This window comes from Mytilus edulis, chromosome 2 (assembly GCF_963676685.1).
Source record: "Mytilus edulis chromosome 2, xbMytEdul2.2, whole genome shotgun sequence".
Taxonomy (NCBI): Eukaryota; Metazoa; Mollusca; class Bivalvia; order Mytilida; family Mytilidae; genus Mytilus; species Mytilus edulis.
Window position 1 is genome coordinate 38987984 of NC_092345.1, and position 27714 is coordinate 39015697.

At 33.3% G+C, this 27714-nt stretch overlaps 1 protein-coding gene across 1 annotated transcript in view; it reads left to right on the forward strand.

Moving 5' to 3' along the window:
- LOC139510157 (glutamate decarboxylase 1-like) overlaps positions 1-27714 on the forward strand; it is a 164704-nt gene that overhangs the window by 130963 nt on the left and 6027 nt on the right. The window contains exon 14 of the mRNA XM_071296502.1: positions 9495-9599. Within this exon, the coding sequence (XP_071152603.1) occupies positions 9495-9599 (105 nt within the window). The remainder of the gene's footprint in view (positions 1-9494; positions 9600-27714) is intronic.

The window sequence follows — 27714 nt, forward strand, 5'->3', positions numbered from 1 at the left end:
CCGAAATCCCGAGCTTAAAACAACCGATCCCGACGTCCCGAATAAGTTCCGCCTCCCTCTAATCTCTACCCTACTTTCATTTTGGCCAAATCACTACTTTCACTTTCAACAATAATTTTTATGCCCCATTTATGGGAATTATGTTTTCTAGTCTGTTCGTCCGTTCGTTCGTTTGTCCGTCCTTCTGTCCGGCTTCTGGCTAAAGTTTTCACTTTCAACAATAAATGCGTATGCCCCATTTATGGGAATTATGTTTTCTAGTCTGTTCGTCCGTTCGTTCGTTCGTGCGTCTTTCCCGCTTCAGGTTAAAGTTTTTGTCGAGGTAGTTTTTGATGAAGTTGAAGTTCAACCAACTCGAAACTTAGTAAATATGTTCCCTATGATATGATCTTTCTAATTTTAATGCCAAATTAGAGATTTTACCCCATTTCACGGTTCACTAAACATAGTAAATGATATTGCTGATGTGGCATCCGTATACTATTGACACATTCTTTTTATGCCCCACCTACGATAGTAGAGGGGCATTATGTTTTCTGGTCTGTGCGTCCTTCCGTCTGTTCGTCCGTCTGTCTGTCCGTCCGTTCGTCCCACTCCAGGTTTTTGGTCAAGGTAGTTTTTGATGTAGCTGAAGTCCAATCAACTTGAAACTTAGTACACATGTTCCTTATGATATGATCTTTCTTATTTTAAAACAAAATTTGACTTTTGACCCCATTTTCATGGTCCACTGAACATAGATATTAAAAGTACGAGTTTCAGGTTAAAGTTTTTGGTCAAGGTAGCTTTTGATGAAGCTGAAGTCCAATTAACTTGAAACTTAGTACACATGTTCCTTATGATATGATCTTTCTTATTTTAAAACAAAATTAGACTTTTGACCCAATTTTCATGGTCCACTGAACATAGAAATTAAAAGTATGAGTTTCAGGTTAAAGTTTTTGGTCAAGGTGGTTTTTGATGAAGTTAAAGTTCAATCAACTTGAAACTTAGTACACATGTTCCCTATTGCTTGATCTTTTTACTTTTAAGGTCAAATTAGATATTTTACCCAATTTCACGGTCCATTGAACATGGCAAATGATAATACGAGTGGGGCATCCGTGTACTTTGGACACATTCTTGTTTCCACATGTTTTACTTATTTCAATATATATATGCAACTGGTATGACCCCTTAGATAGTAAATATTTCAGAAAAAAGTGGACAGAATACAACGAGTCTCTGTATATTATAGTAGTATAATCGTAGTTTACAGGTTGATAAACGCAAAAACATAATTGACTTTAAGGAGGTATAATAGTTGTGGTTCTTGCGATCTAAAAACCATGATATGGAGAACGCTCTGATTGGCTTATTCATATATTTTTTGTAATCGTTGTTCTCTTATCCAGAAATCAACGCCACTTTGCTTATTTGAATATTATACAAAAGAAATCGGATACGGGTCACTGAAATTATGTTAAAATGATAGGGAATTTTGAAAAAATGTCTGTTTTAAATTTAATTTAAGTGATAGACAGGTTGCCGGGGCAGAAAATAAATATACACAACAATATACACCATTTAAACGAAACATAATGACTGTTGTTGTAAAAATCAAGGTTCCTGAGCTATTTTAAAAATCGAAGCGAGAGGCTTTTAACATTGCAGTGTAAAACACAGGCTAAAATGGCTGAAACGTCAAATTTGCAAACTTCGTGTTGAAAATTGGCATACAGGGTCATTAGAAAAACAGGTTGCCGGGGTGAAATTTGAAACTTGAATGTCCAAAGAATACGCAAGTCCAAACCTTGTATGTGTAGTCGTTGAACTCTAGGTTCCCACGTAAAGTTAAAATGTCCCTGTTTCAAGAAGAATAAACTCACGTAAACTCGAAAAATTCACTAAATTCACGTTCATTGTTTTGATTTTGACCGCCTGACAACTTTACGGAAATATCAGAGTGATTGTAAATAAGGACTCTGTGACGGACAACTTATAATATCCGTGTTTTAAAGATTTTAATGATATCAAGTCTATCAAGCCAGTTCAGTTCAAACTATTATCACGTGGTACAATTCTCATTTACATATTATGAATATCAATTAGCAAAAGCACTACTCATTTACTCATTTCTGGCTATGTTGTGTATGTTTAAAACCGGAAGTCTTATATATGACTAAAAGTCGGTCTGATAACGGAAACAATATCCGGACACCTGTTATGTCGTTTTTCTCCCAAAATAACTCAATCTGAATAATCATAAGAATGAATGACAAATGCCACTATGCATGTTACCTAAAGAACACAGATCTATGCATGATGATTAATTAATGGTGGAAGGAAGAGAAGCGACACACTTTACAGGTTGATAAACGCGAAAACATAATTGACTCTAAGGAGGTATAATAGTTGTGGTTCTTGCGATCTAAAAACCATGATATGGAGAACGCTCTGATTGGCTTATTTATATATCTTTTTTGTAATCTATCATAGTTACGATTGGTTGTTCTTGTGTATGTTTAAAACCGGAAGTCGTATATATGACTAAAAGTCAGTCTGATAACGGAAACAATATCTGGACACCATTTTTGTCGATTTTCCCCCAAAATAACTCAATCTGAATAATCATAAAAATGTGCATGTTACCTAAAGAACACAGATGCGTGATGATTAATTTATTGTGGAAGGAAGAGAAGCGACACACAACAAGAGGTATTCTCGTTTAATAGTATAGATGCTTCTAAATATGCCTTTACTACACCCTGATCCATAAATTGCCATCTGTTTCATTGCATATTGTAGAAGAACAACTGTGTGAGGTTTGCTTACTCTTTGTAGTGTTGGTATTTCATATGAAATCCATTATAGTAAATACTTTTGCGAGTACAGTCAATCACAATTTAAAACAAAAAAAAATAAGATGTGGTATGATTGCCAATGAGACAACTCTCCACAAGAGACCAAATGACACAGAACTTAACTTAACAACTATAGGTCATCGTACGGCCTTCAACAATGAACAAAGCCCATACCGAATAGTCACTATAAGCATGTCACAATCAACCGAGTTCTGATAGAGCCCATTCTTTAAATTTTCCAGGTATATTTTTTTTAAGTGCCTTTCACGTGTATGCTTATATCAAAACGAAGATGTCTATTACATGATAGTATGAAGTGTTCTAGATCTTCATTTTCCATATACAATCTTCAATTCACCTTAAATAAAATGGAAAATATATACATTTAATAAATACATTTATTTATGGGGGAAAAATAATAAAAATAAAAACTACAATGATGTAAAGTATATGACCTATTGGAATTTTTATAACAAGAATAAAAAGTGATTTAAAACACTGTAAGTTGTCTAGCGGCTTTTAGGTTTAACTAGCTTTAAAACCAGGGTTTTCCGTTTTGAATTTTCCTCGGAGTTAAGAATTTTTGAGATTTTACTTCTTTTGTGGACAGTTGTCTCATTGGCATTCATACCACATCTTCTTTTTTATATTACACATCATATAATGATGTTTGCACATCATATAATGAAGCTTGCACATAATATAAGGATATTTGCACATGATATGGTCCGAGTAATCAGTTATTTCGTAGTGCATTTCTTTTAGACAACTAATGAAAATTAAAAAAAATCCACCTGCGCTTTCTCATAAATATTTAAAATAATAGAAAACTTCATCGGCTCCAACTCAAAATATGGCCAATTTCATCTTAAGGGGTCTTGAAATATTTTGACAGCCTCCAAAGTGCATTTCCATTTTCATACCGGAAAACCCTGGTTTTAAACCTTTTTCAGCTGGACCAAATCACTACTTTACTTTAAAATCCATGACAGTGTAATTTCTTGCTATTTGGGCCATAAAACATGAAGAAATATATTTGGAAGAGGTATTAATAAATGGCAAGTAACATACGGTCCACACTAGGGACTATATTTGGACCATATAAGAATATTTGCACATCATATAAAGGTGTTTCCACATCATATAATGACAAATGCACATCATATAAAGGTTAATGTACAGCATATAATGAAAATGGGCATAGCAAGACAGTTTTGGCGTTCCATAAATATAGCGTATATTGAAGTGCATTATGTTACAATAACGGAATATAACCGTAGTTACAAATACAATGTATAATTGTAACATCCGTAATTAGTCTGTTCCTTACCCAATCCTGCAATCCGGCATCTAATCAACAATGTACAAAATGTAACAATGTAACTGTAGCCAATGCCTTATAAATTGCATGAGTCTCCGAATAGTTCTTTTTTAAATTAAGATTTGACTATTGTAGTATCACACGGAGAACACTTTACCAAAATCGATTACACAAAATACGATTTTCGTTCCGTATCGTTAGTGCCCCCTTTAGACGGTGATGTTCCATGATCCCTTATATTCGTAACTCATTTGATATGCCCATGTCTGTAGTGACGTTTTGAAAAGATACAAACGAGACAATCAAAAAGCATACGAAGGAAAAAAACAGACATTACCATAACAAAACAAATTAAAACGATGGAAAGACAGACAACAGTCTAATAAACACTACGCAGAAAACTAAAGACTGAGTAAAACGAATGTCCGCATATATCACTGGTCACTTAATTTTCTGTATTATCTTTTGTGGAAAATGGTTTTATTTCAAATTGTTAACTTATAGCGTAGGAGACTTAACATGTTCTGATGTTTTATTTTCGGCTATGTCTTATGTATAGATCAAACCATATAACGAGGAAGATTTACCAATCTGCCAGTTTACGCTTTATTACAACGGGATACTATTATGACTCTACAACTGGTTTAAACTGAAGTAACACCACTGGTGTCACTAATTGACTTGGGAAAATCCCAAAACCGTACGTACAACGTCCGTTTTGAACTGCTTATCCTTCCAGAGCATATGTTTCGCTATTTCATTTTACTAACCTGGTTCGTGTTGCTCACGGTTATGTTGTGATCCGTTGTTTTTCTTTTCGTCTCTTTTATTTGCCATGTCTTTTTTTGTGTGTCTTTTTTCTTCTATTATAAGTTTGTTTTTATAACAAACTTTGTACAGCCCGTAACAGAGTAGTGATCGAATTCGCGTTTCTTTACCGTCAGAATAAGTTACGTTATCGACAAACTTATTTCAGAAGTGACATAATTTAATTTTCTTCATCGACAAAATATTTCATGTCCAACGTGTAAGTTTTCATTGTTTAAGTCGAAGACAAGTTTTTTTAACACAGTAAAACATTTTTTTTTAATCAACCTCTGTCATTGGCATTTTCATTTTAACGGTAAAGGATCAAATACGGGATCTCCGAAATTTCTATCATTTGTTACGAGGAAATCATTATTCAATCGAACATATGTCTTTGTTCATGACACATATTATGAAATACAAAGGAGTTGAAACGATCAAATACGAGAGAGTTCTTCAATGGGACAGGAATGTTCAATGTTTGATTTATTGGTAATTGTCACAGTGACTAAAAAGAAAATAAAAGCGTTCATATATTCTTTATACCGTCTATAATCTCTATACTTTCGTTTCCATTAAAAGGTAAATACAGCTTACGTTTACATACAACAAGAACGAATTGCACTGTACATGCTGTAGTTTATACATTGTTTCTTTGAAAGTTGTTATAAAGAATTATTTGCATCTCTGTATCCAGGTTCATTTAATTTTAGAAATCACCGATTATTGCCAGTGCGAATCGATTTTATATTTACTACCACAGAAACAATGACTGCGACTCAGATAAATTCATTATGAATTGCATAAATACTCATTGATTGAATGACATTGATCATGACTTTATCGGGGTCGCATCCATCGTTTCTACAATAAACATGACCTCATCGATTTGCTCAATGTAGATATTATATACTGCTTGCACTGTGAATATTTATGGGATTCAACACTGTAATAGTTTTTCTTTCGTCTGATACAGAATACCCCATATCTTTTCTTTTTCATACCTATCTGTTTATTATGTCCCCGGGATTATGTCAATCATACATTGTGGCAATACCGACATGCTTGTACTTTGTCACAGAAAAAACTGAAATAAATTTCCTTCAAATCGAAGTAAAAAATACAAATGTACCCTTTAACATTTGAAATGTTGAAGACAAAATTGCTCTGTATCTTAAGTTATTGACGAATATTTGAAATTTAAACCTCTATAAGATGTGATGTACGGCATTTCATTTTATCATTGGTAATGATCCATATCTGACACAGAAGAAATATTCATAATTCTCAGAAAGTTTTCATAAATATTGTTAGATACCACTAATCGTTCCAACAATCAAGACAACAGAGACAAACAGGGAAAAAATAGGAAAATGAAAAGATATGACTTAAGTGTTAGCATGTTCAGGGAGACGGGACTCAATTTACAAAAAAATAATTGATGTTTTAAGGAACTGTAGAGGTCTCCACAGGTTTTCAACAAGGGTAGAATTCAAAACCTTGAATATGAAAGCCTCGAAATCCATGATACTTTTTCTGTGCGGTAGTCATATCTACAAAATCCAATCATGTACACGACATATAATACATGTATATTCATACATGTATATTTATATATTGGGAATTTATTTTTGTTTCCAAACAGAATTATAAGGTTATGTATAAGTGCCTCCGTTCACTGCACAATTGTAAATTGTCTCCTAAAGTCATAAAAAAGTCGTATAATTTACGTTATCGAACAAAAAATCAGAAATACGGAATATTATATGTGAATGGTTAGGAAATCCGTTTCCCCTACATGTTTTAAAAGTCAAAGAAAAATGTTTTCCCTGATACAAACGTTTTAAGAACCAGCTTTGTGTAACCTATAGACAAATTCGACTGGATATAAGGAAGTTAATATGTTTACTCTGATTTGAAATTATCTTTTAAACTTTTTTTAGTAATTGAGAACCTATGTTGTTTATGGGTAATAGGTGAATATCCCTCAAAATGACAGCAAGCGCAGTTTTCCGGACGATTTTCATTGGTACACTGCTAAAAACTGTCAGGTCCTGGCCATGGTATATTTTGGAGATTTTTTTTTTTACTGATTTTTACTAAAAAAAAATATTCTCTGTGTGTGCCATTGCAAGAAATAGTTTTGCTCGTTATTTTGTCATTCTAAAAAAAATTCTCAACAAAATTTTCCCGTTTAAACTGTACTAGAAAAAAGTTTGGCATGTGAAACGGACGAAGACATATTCTAACAGAAGTACAAATACTAGTCCTCCCTTTTGTGTATACATATGAGAAAACATTTCAAAGTTATTGATTGAATTCAAATCCATCACACATAAGGTACACATTGTAGTCCGAAAAAATAAAGGACTTCATTCCTATCAAACACCTTTTTAATTGTTTACCAGTATATTTCTTTTAGTTTTGGGTAAAATTGTAAAGGAAATAATACTATCAAGACGTCCTTCCATAAATTTTTTTTTTTCTGTTCTGACTTTGAAGAAATGACTACTTTTCGCCCAATCGAAATGGTGCATGGACATATTTTGTTTCATATTATTAGAATTATTTTCAATATTATCGGTATTAAACTTGATTATCGACACATGAAAGTTTGTCAGCATTGTCAATCTTTTTAACGTTAAAGTACCAATAGTTCGGTCACTACTCAATTAAGTTTGTCGATAACGTAGCTAATTTTGACGGCAAAGAAACATCAATTCGATCACTTCTCTGTTACGGGCTGTATTTCCATTCTCCAAATATTGACCCATGAATTTTATATGTTGTAGTGATACGATTAACTTAAAAAACATATAAAAACAATCCAGAATATACCAATCACAAACGTTGTTGCAAATTTGACTTTGTGACGTCAAACAATTTCCCAAAATGCAATTATTGCATATAAATTAAAAAAAAATATATACACCTGAATAAGAAAATATTGCATTAAATTGGCAAACTATACCAATTGAATAAAACAAAAATGCATTTGAATAACAAATCATATATATTGCATGAAAAATATTGCATTTGAATGACAACTTATACCATTTAATTAAATAAAAATTATTGCATATAAATTTTAAAAAATATATATATACACCTGAATAAAAAACTATTGCATTAAATTGGCAAACTATACCAATTTAATAAAATAAAAATGCATTTGAATGACAAATTATATTTTATTGCATGAAAAAATATTGCATTTGGATGACAACTTATACCATTTAAATAAAAATTATTGCATGTAAAAGAAAAATATCACTTTTTTTGCAACCAATGTCATGCCATAGTGAACATATATTTGTATGTGAATATTACAACGGTTGACACACGATAGTTTCGTCCAGAATATAACTTTCAAAATTCTGAATTTCCGACCCTAAGGTATTTTTAACATCTGGAATTCTTCTCTAAACTATTACGGAATCCAAAACGTGATATTATATTAACTAAGCTTCCAAACTATTGTAATAACTATGATGTCTTATTTTTCACTCTACTCGGTCCTGTCTTTTTTTATTAGTTTATCCTGACTTTTTTAAGCATAAATTGTCATCCTGACATTTTTTTTGCCAAGTTGCTCATCCAGCCTTTGTTTTATTCAAGACTCCTGGCCTGCTTTTTATTCAAATTTCATCCTAGCCCCAATATCACCCCTTTCCCCCTCAAATAAAAATCAAATTGAAGCTCCCTGAACGCAGATAAAAGTGTTATATGTAATCGAACAACTCAAAAGATCTTCTGAGAATACAAAGTAATCATATTTCTGTATGTATAATTTGTTGTCTTTATATATTGTTAAAAAATTTATACACAGTTACCTGTGAAACACTAAAAAAAAGTTTACATAAAGCACCTTTGATTATTATGATGATTCTGGAATTATAATACAAGACAAAAGGAAAGTTTTAAGCATCTATGATTGGTCCAGACTGAATTTTTCGGCGTAGTATTTGCTAAAATTAACGTTTTGGCTAATCTCTTTCACCTTCATGTTTGTATTTTTTAACTGTACGATAGTAGAGGGGCATTATGTTTTCTTGTCTGTGCATCCGTTCGTTCGTTCGTTCGTTTGTTCTTCCGTCCGTCCGTCCGTCCGTTCGTCCGTCTGTCCCGCTTCGGGTTAAAGTTTTTGGTCAAGGTTGTTTTTGATGAAATTGAAGTCCAATCAACTTGAAACTTAGTACACATGTGCCCCATGGTATGATCTTTCTAATTTTAATGCCAAATTAGAGTTTTGACCCCAATTTCACGGTTCACTGAACATAGAAAATGATAGTGCAAATTTCAGGTTAAAGTTTTTAGTCAAGGTAGTTTTTGATGAAGTTGAAATCCAATCAACTTGAAACTTAGTATACATGTCCCCTATGATATGATCTTTCTAATTTAAATCCTAAATTAGAGTTTTACCCCCCCCCCCCCAATTTAACGGTCCACTAAACATAGAAAAGGATAGTGCGAGTGGGGCATCTGTGTACTATGGACACATTCTTGTTTGCATTCTATTTTAGGGTGATGCTGGTTTTAAAGATCAAATTGATTTGTTTTTCACATTGTCAAAATATCTTGTCGGTGAAATAAAGAAGAGACCACGTTTCCAGCTTGTTTTGGAAGAGGTAAGACAATAATCGCGATTGTGTACACATTATTTAATAAGTAACATGTAAAATGGTATATAAGTCACACGGAAAAGTAAATCATTTAAAGATACTGTAAATTTAATATTTTTCCTGAATACCTTTATCGCGTTTATCGTTTTCTATCCGAATTTACAGTGATTAATCATTCTACTCGCAGCTTTCTGATTTTGCTAATGTATCTATATGTTGTGTACAAGTTGCGATTTTCTACATGTTATAACATATACAGAAATATTGTACATATTCTAATTTTTACAATGCAAAAATACAAATTATATAACAAGTACCTCGTACATATTATAACATGTACAAACTATTGCTAAAAATTGGTTTTGTACAAAATTTGAAAATAAAGATAAAACTCTGATATTGTTATTAGACACAATACATTTTCATATTTTTTATTTTATTTTACATTTATGTAAGTGGGGTTTGTCAATTTTGAACCAGGGGCCTGGGGCCGTGTCAATGAAAGTACCCTAAGATATGTCTTTATGACTTTATTTAGGATGGTCTTAGGACGTGTCTGAGACATGCCTTATGGTGTACAATCAAGCTATCGTAGGACAGTCCTAACTACCGTTGTCCTAAGACCATCCCAAACATTTGTTTAATCGATAAAAATATGTAGAGAACATTATAAAATTGACATGTATTTTTATTGTATTTCAGTAAATTTGTAAAGGGAGAGAGGTTGCATCTTTTATGAAAAAAATTAACACATTTTTTTTTTCAAGTTATACTAATAGACTGGTTATTGTAGACTATGTAAAAAGTATAAATCCATTTCAACAGGCGATATTCGTGCTGCGATTTATCTATTTAAACCAAAGTTTTGTCCTATGGTCCACCCAATTTCATTACATGAACAGTATAAGCCTAAGTTAAAAAAGAAATCAAACTTTTCTGCAAATTCGAATTAAAATGTTTTCCACATTTTAATTATTATTGCACAATTTGGTAAGATGCAAACAATGTTGCTAATGATGATAAAATTATCGATCTTCCAAAAAGGCAGCACGAATTATCTTAAACGAGCGTAATAATATGACATCGGCAGACAAACTTTTTGGAGAGCTACCATTGATGCCCATTTCATATGATTTTGTATAAAGAACAGCAGTTTAAGTTTTTGATGAACTTCACCAAATGAATCCGGAATAGCTCAAATCATTTATAAATATGCACCATGTAAGTTTTAGAACACCTAGACAGAATACAATTGAGAAAGGAAATGGGGAATGTGTCAACCCGACCATAGAGCAGACAACAGCCGAAGGCCACCAATGGGTCTTCAATGTAGCGAGAAACTCCCGCATCCGTAGGCGTCCTTCAGCTGGCCCCTTAAAAATATGTAAGACGTCGCGTACGGTGTTGGTGTTAGTTTTGGTAACATTAATTTGACGTTATTTTTCATGCATTGTATAAATAACGTCGTACTGTAAATGAAACGTCGCACGATACTGGTGTCACCTAACGTTGTACACACTCAAAGGCCAAAATAAAAACGTTGGAATGCATGTTGTTCAGATGGCTTTTTACAAAAAAAATTAAAGGTTTGAAGTTTTTTTCCTAAGAAAGGATTTAATTGTTTTTTCTTAGATAAAAGATGTTAAGCTTTAGTTTTATTAACAAATTAAAAATAAAAAAGTAACTTGAATTGAAACCATTTGTTTTATATACATTTTAATTATAAAGACAATCGATTACTTTTTCTATGGATAAACTATGCACTGCAAATTCACTCATCTTTGCACTCCAGAATGTCAAGGCGAAAGGCCTACGGCTTATCTAGCATGTTAGTTCTGCACAAATATATGCAAGGGAATTAGCGGGAACAATTATTATTGCTGTTTTTTTTTCTATTAATTTGTATTATAGCGGATCCGACTATTATAGTCCGGAAAACACTTCAGTTCCGCGAGAAAATCTCTCCCAACCCCTTCTTTATGAATCGGTAGAGCTTCCACATAAAACATTAATTTTAAAGTTTTCTTATTAATTATGCGGGGTTCACACATTGCCGATTATTACTCCCGTTTGAGATCAGACAGCGATACGACACGAAAAGTGAAAAAGTCGGATTAGTATCCTCAATTATCTGGAATGTCCTATTATTGTCTGAACGCAGTCGTTTTAGTTCGTAATAGATTCCTACTGGTCGGGAAGGGTCCGAATAATTTCGGCAAAAGCACCCCGACAGTTAGGTGCGTCCCGTAACATTTGGGGAAACTCAGCCGATTTTGTCTAGTCGTATTACAATCGTGCCTATGTCGTGACAGATTCTGCTGTATCGGATCGAATTCCTAACAATGTTCTGTGTATTCGGAACGGTGTCCTGTGGAACGGTCTGGAGAAATTTGTTCGAACGGATAACTTCCGTCAGCGTCGGTTCACTGTCTTGTCACTATCTAATCTCTGTCGGATTACATTCGGTAGAATCGGGACGCAGTCGTGACAGACTCGGTCGAATTTTACCTGGCGAAAGATACAAATCGGATTAGAAGCGGATTTAGAACGGGATTATCGGGATAAATTCGATTGGAAACGGTTGAATATCGACGCTTCCTGAACAATATCTGATTGTTGTCGTGATTAAATTTTTAAAGTTTGAATTTACATCCACGATTCATAGGATCTTGATCAGACTTTTGATAAATTTTAATCGGGAATGGTCCTGTCAAGGACGGCAGTAAAAATCGTGAATGTGTGACCCCAGCTTAAGCAACAAAATAAAATAGCCGTATTCCAAATCGTCTGTGAAAACCGCAATAATGACAATTAGACGGAACGTTAGAAGTATATTTTATTAAATAACGTCAAAATCGTATGTGGGGACATTGTATCGGACATTTTAGTTTTATCTGATATCTCGTATATTATATTTAATTTATGGGAATTTAATATCAAAATAGAGCTAATTTTTTGTACTTTTATCCATTATAATTTGTTTTATGTAGCGAATGGCACTGTATTAAATAAACATCATGAAAAAACAGAAAACGTAACCATACGTGTAATTTAGTTTGAAGGGGACAAAATGTCGGACATTGCTATTCAACTCGAATAATAAGAATTTATTTTTAAAAATCCTGATTATTGCATGAGGCGAAAGTGTGATCTTTGTACAAAATACTGGTATAAGAATTATTTACTTTCGACATGGGGATTACTCTGAAATTCCCTTTTTTGAGACAATTTAACAAAAATTACGGCAACCTTTCGTGCATGGGACAAATAATTTGTATCATCTTGATCCCTTTTTTTTTTTTTATATTTCCGTCTTTTCGAGAGAAAAAAAACGACATTACGTCATCGCCCAATTATGAATTGCTTGTTCTAGACAAACTTTTATATCGTTTGGTAATAAAATTTATATGTTTTTTTACGGTATTCAGACTTTCACAAAACTAAAAGTGTAACGCGGGACAAGGAAATCATATTGCAAAATAAAGGTTTTATTGAGTTTTAATTAATGAAAATGGTCTGTTACATATACAAAATTGCAATAATTTGAAAGAAGAGTTTAAAAGCTTTAAAATGATATACAACACTTTATAATATCAATTTTTATGTTTAAAGATTAATAAGATGAATGTGTCTTATCCGTGATTTTACCAAAGTAGCACCAGTAGCGTGCGACGTTTTTTCATTTCGTGCAGCTCACGGCATAATTTATATGAGCGGATTGCTTGACTTGTTACGTATGGAACCAAAAAGCAAAAGTAGCACATATTTCGTAGGGAGCAGTTAAATTAAAACAGATAATTAATTTATTAATATAGTATCCCCTTGGAGCAAAGATATTTTCTCTTTCTTTTGATTGTAACTGTCTTTTTTGCTGCTTTCTTTTAGCCACTTTTGATAGTTTATGGATAAAAATGTAAGTTGAAGCGTTTGTTGCAATACCTGTGTTGATTGAGTATCAATTGTTGAAAGCAAATTTAAAATTTACAACAACAAAAATAATTTAATCTTATTTTCCAACTGCATATACGAAAGGAAATCTAATCTCAACAATGAACAAGTTAACCGATACAGTTATTAATCTTAATTAGTTTCGATGAAAATATGTTGAGAAATTGTATAAAAAAGATTCATAAAAAAAAGTTATGATTTTGCATGAGATATTTGCCACGCAGTGCACTCACTACATGTCAAATCATAGAGAACGTAACTTCAAAACGAGTAAAAAGTATGGTGTGACATTATGACTAGACAAAGTAACCGCTGACTGTGTCGTGTATACTTTCGACATATAGTAGAAAATGGGTTCAAATAAATCCCTGGAATGTATATTTTAAAGTTATATTGTATTGTTTGTGCTACTATAATTTCAAAAATTTCCCCTCTAAAACTGTAGTATATGACTATATCCATATTTGTAACAAAATGTAAAAAAAAAAACGCGGCGTTTTGTGACATTTTGACTAGACACAAACAAAAAGATCGCGTTTATTTTCTTTTTATTATTTTCTCTTGAAACTTCTACAAATTTTATTTTCATTCACTTAAAAAAACATCTTTACACGCTTAAACAAAATTTCAGATCGTAGAAAAGACCGCAAATGCCAATTGTTTTTCATAAGGCACTTAATTAAGAAATACGCCGAAACGTCAAAAGACAGCAAGTGTGACATTTAAACGGACTTCATAAAATTATCAATTTAGGACATAAATTATACAATATTTCCTAAAAGAAGACATAGAATATTTTATATTTATTGTACAATTTTGACAGAGGAAGAGTGGATATGTAAATTGTGATTTGGGTCTGCAGCATTTGTTCGAATTTTGAGGAGCTCTTTATAAAATGAGAGATTTGAGTTTTGTGACAGAAATTAAAAATTCCAATAATTATAAATTCTGCCACGATACTTTGAAATATTGTAACAACACTTTTTATTTTTTAACCTTCTTATATACGAAATAAAATGATGTCCTATTTTCGGAATAATCTATTTAAATTATCACTCTTAACTTCTCCCGTATCCATATCTTTTTACTATTTTCGACTTGGCCACAAAACAAAGTCACACCTGTCCAGTTAACGGTTACGTCATAAATAAAACATACGCCATCACCGTGTATCATCGTACAGCGGATATAGGTACTAACCAAGCGGGCGTGAGCGATTTTGGTCTTACACGGTAACGAAAAATCTTTGTTTTGTTCACATAATATCAATGTGCACTTCAATCTAAACATAATTGCTGTTTTAAGAAATGATTTGGTCGTAGGTTGATGATTAGAGATGTCTCATTATTTTCCCAAAACAAGAGGGATTACTAAAAGCATGTGCAAATACTTGTAAAAGAAGTTGGCCCTCGTCTCATCCGATATAATTCTATACTCATTGCAACTCTTTTTCTGATAGAAGGTCAATGTGTGTGTGTGTGTAATAAGTATAGCTGTTTCAATAATTGGCATTGAAATCTTTCATACATATGTTATTTTTCGATATTTTATCCCTAAAGAAGCGTTGTGTACGGTGTTTAGCTGACCACATAAACCTACGGTGCATAGTTAAGTTGTTGTACACCGTACACAAAAACTTTATTTTCATACTCGTTTATTACCCAAAAGGTTTCAAGGAATGAGTAATCACAGGTAGGTTTATGATTGGTAACTATTAATTTTGCCCTGTATTAGGTTTCTTTCGGATAAAACATATAATTGTCTCAACAACTGTATCGAAATTGAAAGTTGGTGTTGACATTCACAACTATTTGCGCATGTACAAGTTAATTGTTCTTATTAGAATATCAAAGTTGTTTTATGAATAGGAAAAAAATCGATGCGAAAATTATTTGGGGGCAGGAATTTCAAATGTTGAGAAATGTACATTGAATATTGATAAAGCAAAACAAAGATTTTCGTTACCATGTAAGGTCAAAATCGATCATGCCCGCTTGGTTAGTACCTATATCCGGTGTACTGATGATACACGATGGCCATGAGCATCAAAGGCTGCTTTTTTAGGGATATAACTTTTTGTATATAAATTTAAACACTGACAAGACTAGCTCCAAAGCAACGGGGGTCGTTGTTTGCGGTGTTACTTGTCCACACGCGCAAAATCAGTTATTAGGGATCATTCGAGTTACAAAATGAAAATAGTGTATTTATTTAAAGGCATATTCCATGTCTACTCTTAATAACGCACATTTTGATGTATACATGTATATAGTGATCAATTCCGAAACTTCGAACAAATGCAATAGAAGCGAACTGGAAATAAAACGTCGCATTATCACCAACACCGTACGCGACGTATATACTAGTACAGTGATAATGGACGTCATACTAAACTCCGAATTATACACAAGAAACTAAAATTAAAAATCATACAAGACTAACAAAGGCTAGACGCTCCTGACTTGGAACAGGCGCAAAATTGCGGCTCGGTTAAACATGTTTATGAGATCTCAACCCTCCCCCTATACCTCTAGCCAATGTAGAAAAGTAAACGCATAACAATACGGACATTCAAATTCAAAGAGAAGTCCGAGTCCGATGTCAGAAGATGTAACAAAAGAAAATAAATAAAATGACAATAATACATAAATAACAATAGACTACTTGCAGTTTTAAAACTGACATGTCAGCTCCAGACCTCAGTTAATTTGATTGAAAGATTATGTCTTCATCATATGAATATCCGTGAGGCACAATCCCTCCCGTTAGGGGTTTAGTATCATACTTTCATAAAATATATGAGAAGAACATAACCCGTGTCATGCCTTGTTATATGCTTATTATTTTTTAAAAATCAAATTGAATACTAGAAACGATACTTGTTGATATCTGGAAGTATTTGATGGATCAAATTTGTCTACAAACTTAAAAAAACGAAACAAAATTGAATATTTAACATGTATTGAAGATTTTATTTTTTTTTAATTAGTTTAATTGTACTTTCAGTATAATAGTGTAATATTGTATTGGTATTTTCATTAGTTGATTTTATTTCGATTAAGGACATCGTGACTATCCTAAGACACCTATTCAAATATCCTAAAATTAGGACCAAATTTAGGACAAATCATATTTTAGGAAACTTTTGTTAACTGACTTAGGACTAAGGCGTGTCCTAAGACCACCATAAGACACGTCCTAGTCATAAGACAGCTTCGTCGACAAGACCCCTGTTTTTTTAAAGTATATTATGACTACGAAATGTCTTAAGATGGTCTTAAACAGAATAGTTTTCATAATTAATTAGTAGCTTTTGAAACACATATCCATGGATTTATGAGTTTTGAACAGCGGTATACTACTGTTGCCTTTATTGATGGGTCATTATCAAAAAAAGTGCAAATTTCGACGAGATAACATTTTGAAAAATGATGTCATTGTTCAATACATTTAAATGTGTTCCGCTATTTTATAGTATGGTAGCAACGATATTCAGAAATATGCAATTAGAAAAATGAAGAGTTCCTTCAATTTTAACAATTTTAGGTCATGCTGACAGAATCGTGTCAATGGTGTTACCAATTTAAATCATACATTTAGCTACTAAATATTATTGTTTAACATCAAACAACTGTTCCAATTTGTTGTTTAAGTTAAAATTACGACTTATTGACATTATTCATATAGCTGTGCATTCTATTCAAAAATAATTTCAGAATACATTGTTGTAAAAAAGTTGGCTGTCCTAATCATGGCCGTTGTAAATACTAAAATATGCACCTAAATGAATATATGTGAATTGTGAAATTAAATGATAATAATATACCTAATCATTCGTACACGACCTAAAAACACTTATATTTATGAATGTCGCATTTTTATATAGTAACACCACTGACCCTTCAGTAACTCCAATGACACAAAAGTATCACCATTGACATCACATTTCAAATGTTACCTTTGTTAAGTTCTGAACACAGAGCCAAGAACACCGAGTAAAAGAAAAAGATAAAAGAATAATTCTTAGGCTAAAATATCTCAAATTATATAACATACCATCAATAACTAAAAATGTCAATAATGTTACTAAAAAGTGTCATTAATGTTACCAGCATACATCAGTTTGTGAAAACTTTGTATATATGTAGTCAACACATATTATTCAGTATTCTCTCTTGAATTATAATTATGATTTTCTACTCAGAAGGCAATAGTACTAAAATACTTTAATGTAGTTGAGACTTAAAGATACAAGTGGATAGCCAGGATAGATTTTACAACGAAAAACAATGTAGAGGGAAAATTCCTCTATAAACAATACCCTATTTTCAAAGGAGACGATCGAAATTTAAAACTTCAAAATGATACTCAACTAATGAAATGATCTTAGTATTTATCTTTTAAAAGAAAAGAAGAAGATCTTATTTATTATAAAAAATAAAATCATCTAAGCTTACTCGTTTAAACGCGTTAGCTAACTCGTTAAAACTCTTCCGTACTAAGCCAACTCGTTTAAACGACATAGCTAACTTGTTTAAACGACTTAGCTTCATCGTTTAAACAACTTAGCTAACTTTTTATAACGAGTTAGATTAGCTTAATCAATGGGTCATTATCAAAAAAACATGCAAAACTATGTTATTTGCTCTTTTTCAGACACAGACATGAAAATATATACAAAAAAAAAAAAAAACAACACTTGTATATGTTAGATATGAACATTTTGTGATACACTATATACAGTTTACAGTATGAAATGTTATAAAAACATCCTTCATGTTTTCTTAAACCCTTGGATATAGCAACAATTAGCTGTTATTTTGTTTTATTATAAATCCTTTCAGACCTGAAATAGGACTGTTATTCATATCATTTGTTATTAGTATTTATCACTTTTTATTGCATTTTGAAACATACAAACATTTTTTAACGATTTGGGAGGTGTATGTTGGTTTTATAATAAAAAAAATCACCAAAAGGAAGTCTCATTTTTGAAGTCAATGGTGTAAGCAAAAAACAGATTGGTAGGGTAAGAGTTATCTTTCAAGATTTCAGCATTTACAATAGTTTCTCCCTTGGCAATATTACCTGTAAACATGTTATGCAAAAGAAAACAAACATTTATGTTGAAAATTTAGTGAAAAAATCTTCAAATTAAGTAGAAGCTATATCGTAATTGGAAATAGTGTCCATGGTGTACCCTTTATAAAACTCATTTTCCGATAGATTTCCCGAAAACGCCAGACATACGCCAACATACGTTACTTGAACGCCCGATAAACGCTTAGGTACGCCTCTCGTTCTTCCAATACACGCTTAAAGCTCGTTGTGCACACGATACAGATATGATTGACATTTTGAATGCATCCAAAATTACCAGCGTATTGGAAGCGTACATGAATTTTTAACATGCCCGGCGTACGTCGGAGCTATACGCTAATGTGTGACGCCGGTATTAGCAAAATTTTGTACATTTTTTGTTATAACATGTACGAGTTAGTTGGTTTACTTTTGTAGACGAAATGTGCGTCTTGCGTGCATATGAAATTCAATCCAGGGATCTATGATGAGTTAATTTACAACCACTGGGTCGATGCCATGACTGGTGGAGATTTATTTCCCCGAGGGTATCACCAGCCCAGTAGTCAGCACTTCTGTGTTGACTTGAGTTATCATTTATATGTTTCATAATTATAAATTTACTGGTAACAACATTTTGAATTTTTGAAATACTAAGGCTTTTCTACCTCAGGAATAGATTACCTTTGGCAAAGCTTTTAGGAATTTTGGTCCTCAATACTCTTCAACTTCGTACTTTATTTGGCCTTATTAACATTTTTTATTCGAGCGTCACTGATGAGTCTTTTGTAGACGAAACGCGCATCTGGCGTAAATATGAAATTTCAATCCTTGTATCTATCATAACGATGAGTTTATTTACAGTTAGCCGAACAGACGATGAGTATAACGGGTCACGAAACCGTCAGTCAGTCAGTTACTTTTCACATTTCGGGGGGATTTTTAAGGTAAAGAAATATATTGATACCTTATACTTCTACTAGTTGTGCGTGTTTGGAAACTTTAACAAACACAATGAGACAAATGTACTAGGTGTCCAAGTATGAAATCTCATTTTTGAATTTGGTTTTGCTTTTTTACCTTGAAACTGAGATCTAAAATTTATTCAGATCGTGGTTTGGTCGCGGTATGTGCGGCATTGAAATGTAAATTTTTGTTGTTTTCACGATGTTCAGTTAAGTATTTTTGTGATTTTACTTTCAGACGATCGCACCTGTGGAGGTTAAAAGTATGATATTTTCGCTAATATAAACAAACACGTCTGTTCAGTTGGAAAGCAAGTCCATAACTTTTAATAACAACTCAAAGAGCCCACGGCGACGTCACTGAAGTCACCAACGTCGCCAATGGTAATGTAAAAACTTAGGAACGTCGTAATCCCGCGGTAATCTCGACATACTGGGGGCCGCAAAAAGTGCAAATTATCTTAAATTTCACATTAACTGTCCATATTTGTAAATAAATCAAATTAAAAAAGTCTCTATCTCCATGAATGAACTAAATTGAATTAACTAAGTTCTTGTTCACATAAATGAAAAATTGAATTAACTTCGAAAGTCCTTTTCAAAATTGTTAAGTAGTCTTCTTCATCATGTTCGTCTATGATTGGTAATTCGTACGCTTCCGTATCTTCTTCCGGACCTTGGCACTTGCTAATCGTCTAGATTGAGAACTTCTGTGTGTTGTGTTTAGAGAGGTTTTTATATCGTGTTCCTCTGGTTTGTACGAAACAAGAATGCTTAATATGCTGGTACATATCAATGCGTGTTCGCTTTTGTCCCTTATTGAACCGGAAAGTAAGAAACCTAACTTTGACTTTACGGCGGTTGGACCATTTCCTCTTACGACTTCATTCTCGACTAAGTCCCAGTAGTAGTCTGCTCTGATTAATAACGATATTTCGAAAGACTCTTCCTGTGTTACTGGATGTGCTAACTTAAGTCCCCGTAAATAATTCAGTCCTCTGTTGATGTGGCGAATATTGTTCTGCAAAGGTACGGCAATCATTGGTACAATTAGAACGTGTATCGGTATTTTCTGTCCTGCATTTGATTCTACGAACACTGTTGATTTATCTAAATGTCGTACGTTTTTGTTTCTATCTCCAAATGACGATAATTGTAGAATTTCAATTCCCTCTGTATGTAAATTAAGTTTTCTTGCTAAATCTTCGGTCACAAATGATCGCTGTGATCCCTCGTCAAAAAGTATATGGGTATCTATACATAAGTTGTCTGACCATACTGGTGCGACGGCAGCTTTCAAAGGTACATGCGTGCGTACGTCATTTGACGAGGAGTGTAGAATTGTAGTGTCCTCTTCTTTCTGATTTGTATCATTTACAATATTTACAGAAGTCTGATTCAAATTTGGTGAGTTCTGTAAATGTCTATTGCTAATAGGAAAATTCGTATTATGTGGGCTGTCATTTGCATTTTGCTGGATATGTCTGCTGGTGTCATTATCATGGGCAATGTTGCTGTTAAATGGGTTATCGGTACACATACTTGTGTGATGTCTTTTATTGCAAATGCGGCAAAACTGATTTGAATAACATTCGTGTATACGGTGTGTACCTAGACAGTTGAAACACAATTGTTCGCGTTTTACAATATCCATGCGTGTTTCTAGATCAGATACATTCATGCAATGCGCTGGTGCGTGTAAATCGTGACAGAATACACAAGGTTTATATTGCAAATTCTGGTGTGTATGTCTCGTATCTAGAGTTTGGTTTGGTGGTTTTATCCATTTTGTCCCGGTAAAGAAAGACGATGCACTTGGTAAATTGTTAGAAGTTTCAGTGTCTTGTCCCGCGTCAATTATGTTTATTTCATTGCAAATACTTTCCCGGAGGTCTCGTAATAACCAGTTTTCTGTTCCATGTTCACGGGCAAGGTTTTTTTTAATTTCTCCCGGTAATTTATTCAAAATAATTGGTACAAGTAGTGTTCCGTACGAGTCTTGTGATTGGCCTAAAGATTCTAGCCCTCTTACATAAGTTTCCATTTGATCATAGAATTGTCTCAAACTGACAAGATGGTTTCGTGGTGATGGAATTTCTAATAATGCTTGAATGTATACTTGCGTGATTTTGTGTTGTTGTCCGAATCTCTCCTTTAATAAATAATGGCGTCTGCGTAGTTTGCATTAGTAAGTGCAAAACCAGCTATGGTGCGTAATGCTTCATTTTGTAACTGCGCTTTGAGGTAATTAAATTTCTGGACATCGGTCAATGAAGGGTTTATATGTATGGCGCATTCATACGAATCCCAGAAAGTTTGCCACTCTAATATATTCCCTGTGAATATCGGAAGTGAGAGTTTGGGTAAGTAGTGATTCTAACTGCTTGAGGATGTATACAAATTTATATTAGTACTCACTGTGTTACTAGCTTGAGAGAACGGATTTTGTGACGACTGCGTGCATGAGTTTTCTATGAGGTTTGCTGAGACGAACGGATGAGAGTCAACATTTAATATTTGCGATGAAGTATCACTCTGACGTGTCTTTGATGTGGTATGAGTATCTTGAATAAAATTTCTTATGTGTCTTATTTTTGGTTCTAACGTATCTGAGTCTAGAATTTCACTTTCAATATCTTCTGCTTCCGCTAGGTTGAGTATCTGCTCATTCAAATTGTTCAGTATCTTTTGCTTCTGAAGAAGGTTTTCAAATGTTGCGTTCAATTCTTCTGGATCGAAATCTGTATCTTGCTTCGCTGCATCTATCTTCCGAATAAGTTTTGTAACAGCACTTCTGTTCCCTGATCTTATCGACTTGAGCTTGTATAACCCCGTGATTCCCGGTATCACTCCGTGAACTTCGGCACGGGTTACATTAAAGTCTGTAGGTCTATAATCGACACTATGGCTGCTTTGAACGCAAGACCGTATAAAAATATATACAAATTTATTCACACAAGTTTACAGTTCGAAAGCAAGGGGAAGACTGCCCCAGCAACAGTTTACAAAACATAAATTAATTCAAAGATAAGGGTATTAAAACATTATAAAAGGTTCTTATAAAATATAAATATACTTGTCCAATGTTATGTAATAATAATAGGATTATTGTCCTCAGGCTAAACTTTTTAAAATAGCGATAATTGTTTTTGTAGTTCGAGTGTTAGATACAAATCAAATCAAATCAAATCAAATATTTTATTATAGTCTCACCTCTCTACATGTACAATACAAACATGAATACAATATATACAACATGTTTTAATTAAAAGTACAAAACAATCTTAAAAACATTCGAGAGCCACTCTCAAAAGAGTTATGAGAGACTTTTACATAAAAAGGACAGCTCGATAAAAATACAAAACATTTTTTATCTATATAAAACATTCTTCCTTTGAATTAAAATATCATGGCAGATTTTGGCAGAATAAAAGCACAAATTTTCATTTGTAAATAAAAATATAAATTTTTCATCATCATTTAAGTCTAAAAAATCAATATTAAAAGAAACTGCTCTAGTAAAAACCTCTTGTCTTGCATGTGAATATAAAGGGCATTTGAGTAAAACATGTTTCTCATCTTCAATGAGTTTCTGTTGCATACATGAATCATTAAAACAAAATCTATTTTCACTTAAAACCCCTTCATATCTGCCTGTTTCAATTCTTATTGGCGCCACACCACATCGAAATTTAGCAAAGGCGCTTTTATATTTTCCTGGCATATGAACACTTAAATAATGTTCTTTATAATATTCTTGTTTAAATAATCTATATGTACGCAGTTTACTGCGCTCATTTGTGTTTAAATCATTACACCATTTTCTCTTGTACATATCAAAAACATTACTTTCAATATTCTTAATATCATTTTTACTAAAAGTACAGTTTATATTACAAAAATTTTCAATATTAAGTTCTCTAAATTTACTATGAACTCTAAAATTCCAGTTTTTAATTTTACTGTTACATATTCTATTTGCCCATAAAAACACTTTTTTATTAAGTCTGGTATCATTCATTTTCAAAAATCTTGACCAATTTCTAAAAATACATGACCATTGTTTAATTATACATGGCATCCAGCCCGTATCTCCATATAATGATAAATTTGGGGTATATTTTCCAACACCCATAAAAAATCTCATGGCTCTATTTTTAATTGCATTAATACATGTAAATTCCCTAGCTCCCCATATTGAGGCACCATATTCAATAACTGACATAACCAGTGTATCAAAAAGTTTTGTAAAAATTGAAAACTCAAAACCACCATTAGCTTTACTTTTGGCAATTAATAAACCTAATGCCCTACTGGCAGACTTAGCAACAGCTTTTGCCATATCTATATATTTCAAATATTCATTTAACACTAGTCCCAGATATGTATATTTTTCTACAATATCTATGCTATTATCATTAAACATAAATTGAAACTTTGTTCTTTGTACTGACTGGGGTCTAAAATGAACAATTTTTGACTTGCTTAAATTTACAACAAGATCATTAGTGTTACACCATTGACTTAAAATGTCTAATATTTTTTGTAAATCTTTTTCATTATCACACATAAATACATGTATTATCTCTCACACTTTTGACAGCCATCGGATTAAGTTGTAAAATAGTAAATCTACATGTATAATCACTTTGGATATTTGAAATAAGAAACATTATATTTAAGAAAAGGGAACATTGAAAACAAGAAATATTCAACTTGAAACTAAAATGGGAAATAATCAATTTAAAACGAGAGTTCATATAAATAATCAATTCAAAACGAGAGTTCATATAAATATTTAATTCAAAACGAGAGTTCATATAAATATTTAATTCAAAACGAGAGTTCATATAAAGCACTTTGCGAATTATTGTAAAAGTTCCTAAAGTCACTTTTCTTCCGGTTATACTTGCTTAAATCCATTGGTCACGGTACCATAAATGTGGAGGTTAAAAGTATGATATTTTCGCTAATATAAACAAACACGTCTGTTCAGCCATAACTTTTAATAACAACTCAAAAAGCCCACGGCGACGTCACTGAAGTCGCCAACGTCGCCAATGGTAATGTACAAACTTAGGAACGTCGTAATCCCGCGGTAATATTGACAGCCCCATGCTCTAAAAAAAAATTCAGATCGTAGTGAGGTCGCGGTATCAGCGGCATGAAAATGTTAATTTTCGTTGGTTTCACGATGATAATACGTCCTCATTACGCTTCTACAACGTTCTCACCACGCTTTTACTACGAGTATCATGATCTTACCACGCTCATCACGTTCTCACTACGACTATACCACGAGTTATCCGATTCCAACACGATCTTACCACGCTTCTACTGCGATTATATCGTGTTCCATATCAATACTGTTCCATTCTTTCTATTTCTGAAGGTAGAAGTAGAGGCAGATGGAGCTCTGATAGTAGCGAATCCTGATCCAACTGAGAAGTCGGACCGACCAATACAACCTAAATTTCCACCTATTGCTGGTCCCTCAAGCTCAAATGACGATATTTTAGTAAACGATAGCACCACAATCGTCAAAATTTGCATTTTTATCACAGATCGTAGTGCGATCGGGGCCTAGTGGGACTGAGGTATTACGTCCTCATTACGCTTCTACAACGATCCCGCTACATTTTTACCACGTTCTCACCACGCTTATTATGCGACCTCACTACCATTATCACGATCTTACTACGTTCATCACGTTTCACTACGACCATATCCGATTGCAACACGATCTGACCACGCTTCTACTGCGATTATAGCACGCTCTTGTGCCACGATCATACTACGATCATACCACGTTCAAACCGCGATTTTACCGTAGCTTTCAGTAATAACGTCAACATCGTGTTCGATATAAATACTGATCTATTCCATCTATTTCTCAGAATTCATGGAAACAACACATTCATGCCACCAAAATCTACCAGAAGTCGTGGGTGTGGTGGTAGGGTAGAGGTAGAGAAAGAGGGGACTCTGATACGAATTCTGATTCAGTAGAAATGTTGGACCGACCAATCCAACCTGAATCATATGTGTGTATTGCTATTTTTCTTCTTAACCACGAGTCAGAATGCTCTAAGTATACACAGATAAATCCTTTTATATTCCGATATAAATCCCTTAACCTTTTTCACTTAAATATAAACCATATTTTACCAAAATTTGCTGAAATACAATACTTAATTTCGGAATCCAAATCAAACACGCACATTTTATGTTTGAGTTAAACATTTTTGTAAAATAGTGTCAAAAATAAAGAGATTAATATTCTAGGGTACAATTTACATAGAAAAGTCAGAATTGATAAATATGGGGGTGGGCTTTTAATTTATACTTCAAAACAAATAAATACGCTTCGAAGGAATGATTTGGAAATGCAAGAAATTGAGTCAATGTGGATAGAACTTAATAATGATAATCAAAAGCATATTTTACTAGTTTATGTATATAGACCACCTAACAGCCATGCTGACTGAGTTACTAAGTTTGAAACCATGTTGGTAAAAGTTGACACTGAAGATAATGAAACTATTATTATGGGAGATTTTAATATGGAAGTAATGTCAAGCAAAAAAACATCCTAAGTGGACACACATCAAAAATATTTTCTACATGAGTCAGATTGTTACAGACCGTGCTATACTGTGAGATCGCACCACAATCGTCAAAATTTGCATTTTTATCACATATCGTAGTGCGATCGTGTCCTAATGGGACTGAGGTATTACGTCCTCATTACGCTTCTACAACGAAAGATTTAGAGATTTTTTATCAAGTGTCCCAAACAAGTCCTTAGGTGCTACTTCTCTAAATATCTTAAGACATTTTATTTCCAGGAGACCATGTTTGTGAACCTCTACTGGATCAGTAACAAGTCCATCAGGAATACATCCTAGTTCTGGCCAAAAATTGTTAACCCAAAATCCAGTTTTTTCAACTTCAATGTATGGGGTTTTCAGTTTCATATAGAAGGTGTAGTCTGACCTTGCCTGGTCTTCATTCTCTACTCCATACATCATATCTGGTGAGCTATACTCCCCATATTGACTTACGAATAAAGGCTTAAAATCTTTTCATGTTTACCACATCATCACCAGGATAATTCAACAGATTTCCCAGATTGTTGACCTGTTTGGCTGTGAACGCAGTTATCCTAAACCTTCGACTGTTCATGCCATTCATTAGATTCAGCTTGTGATTCTGTATTAGTTATCATATATAAACAACTTAAAATTCCCTCTCTTTCTTTGGAAATTTCATAGTCTTGGTATGATGTTTTCAGTAAACTTTCCCACATTGAACTCTTTCCTCTACTTATGCCAGAATATTTCAGATTTGTTACAAAACAGTTGAGATTCTCATCATTTGCACTCCTCATTGACTCTGGCCTGGGATCAAAATCTGAAAGTTTTATTTCTTTTGATTGATATGAAGTATATGCTGCTTCACTGACGGGGTCCTGTGGCTACGTTTTCCACTCACAGGGTTTACTGGTCACATGCTTGTGCATCATTCACATATTCCTTGCAGTGTTTATCGACCAAAAGAAGAACTGCAGCAACATGATTGCAACGGCCTAATGCAGAACCTGCACATGTACAGCTTGCAGCCAATACAGCACTTTCCAAGTACGACCTGACGACGTTCATACTACGTTTTGAGTTCTACCCATGCTCATTGCCATTGTCACATCAGTTATATAACTTCTCTCCGGATTTGTTTGTCTGTATGTAATTTGAACCTCATTTCCCTAATTTCCAACAACTCAACCATTGTTAACTTATCTGTAGCATTCCCACTATTGTTCAATAAATTATCTTCATTTGATCTTGATGGATCAGCAATACGTGTGATTCCGGTTGGATTGGTTGATCCGACATCTTCACTGGATCAGGATTCCTATGTAAGACCGCTGTGATTCCAACTATACCGCTACCACCATTCCCACGACTTCTGGTAGATTTTGGTGGCATGAATCTGTTGTTTCCATGAAATCTACGTATTAATGAGAAATTGTATAGCCGTTTTGTCACAACGTTAGCAACACGTAATTGATATCATGGTCGGGTTTTTAATTTTATATCATACTTACTTGTTTCCAGTTTAATTCGAATGAA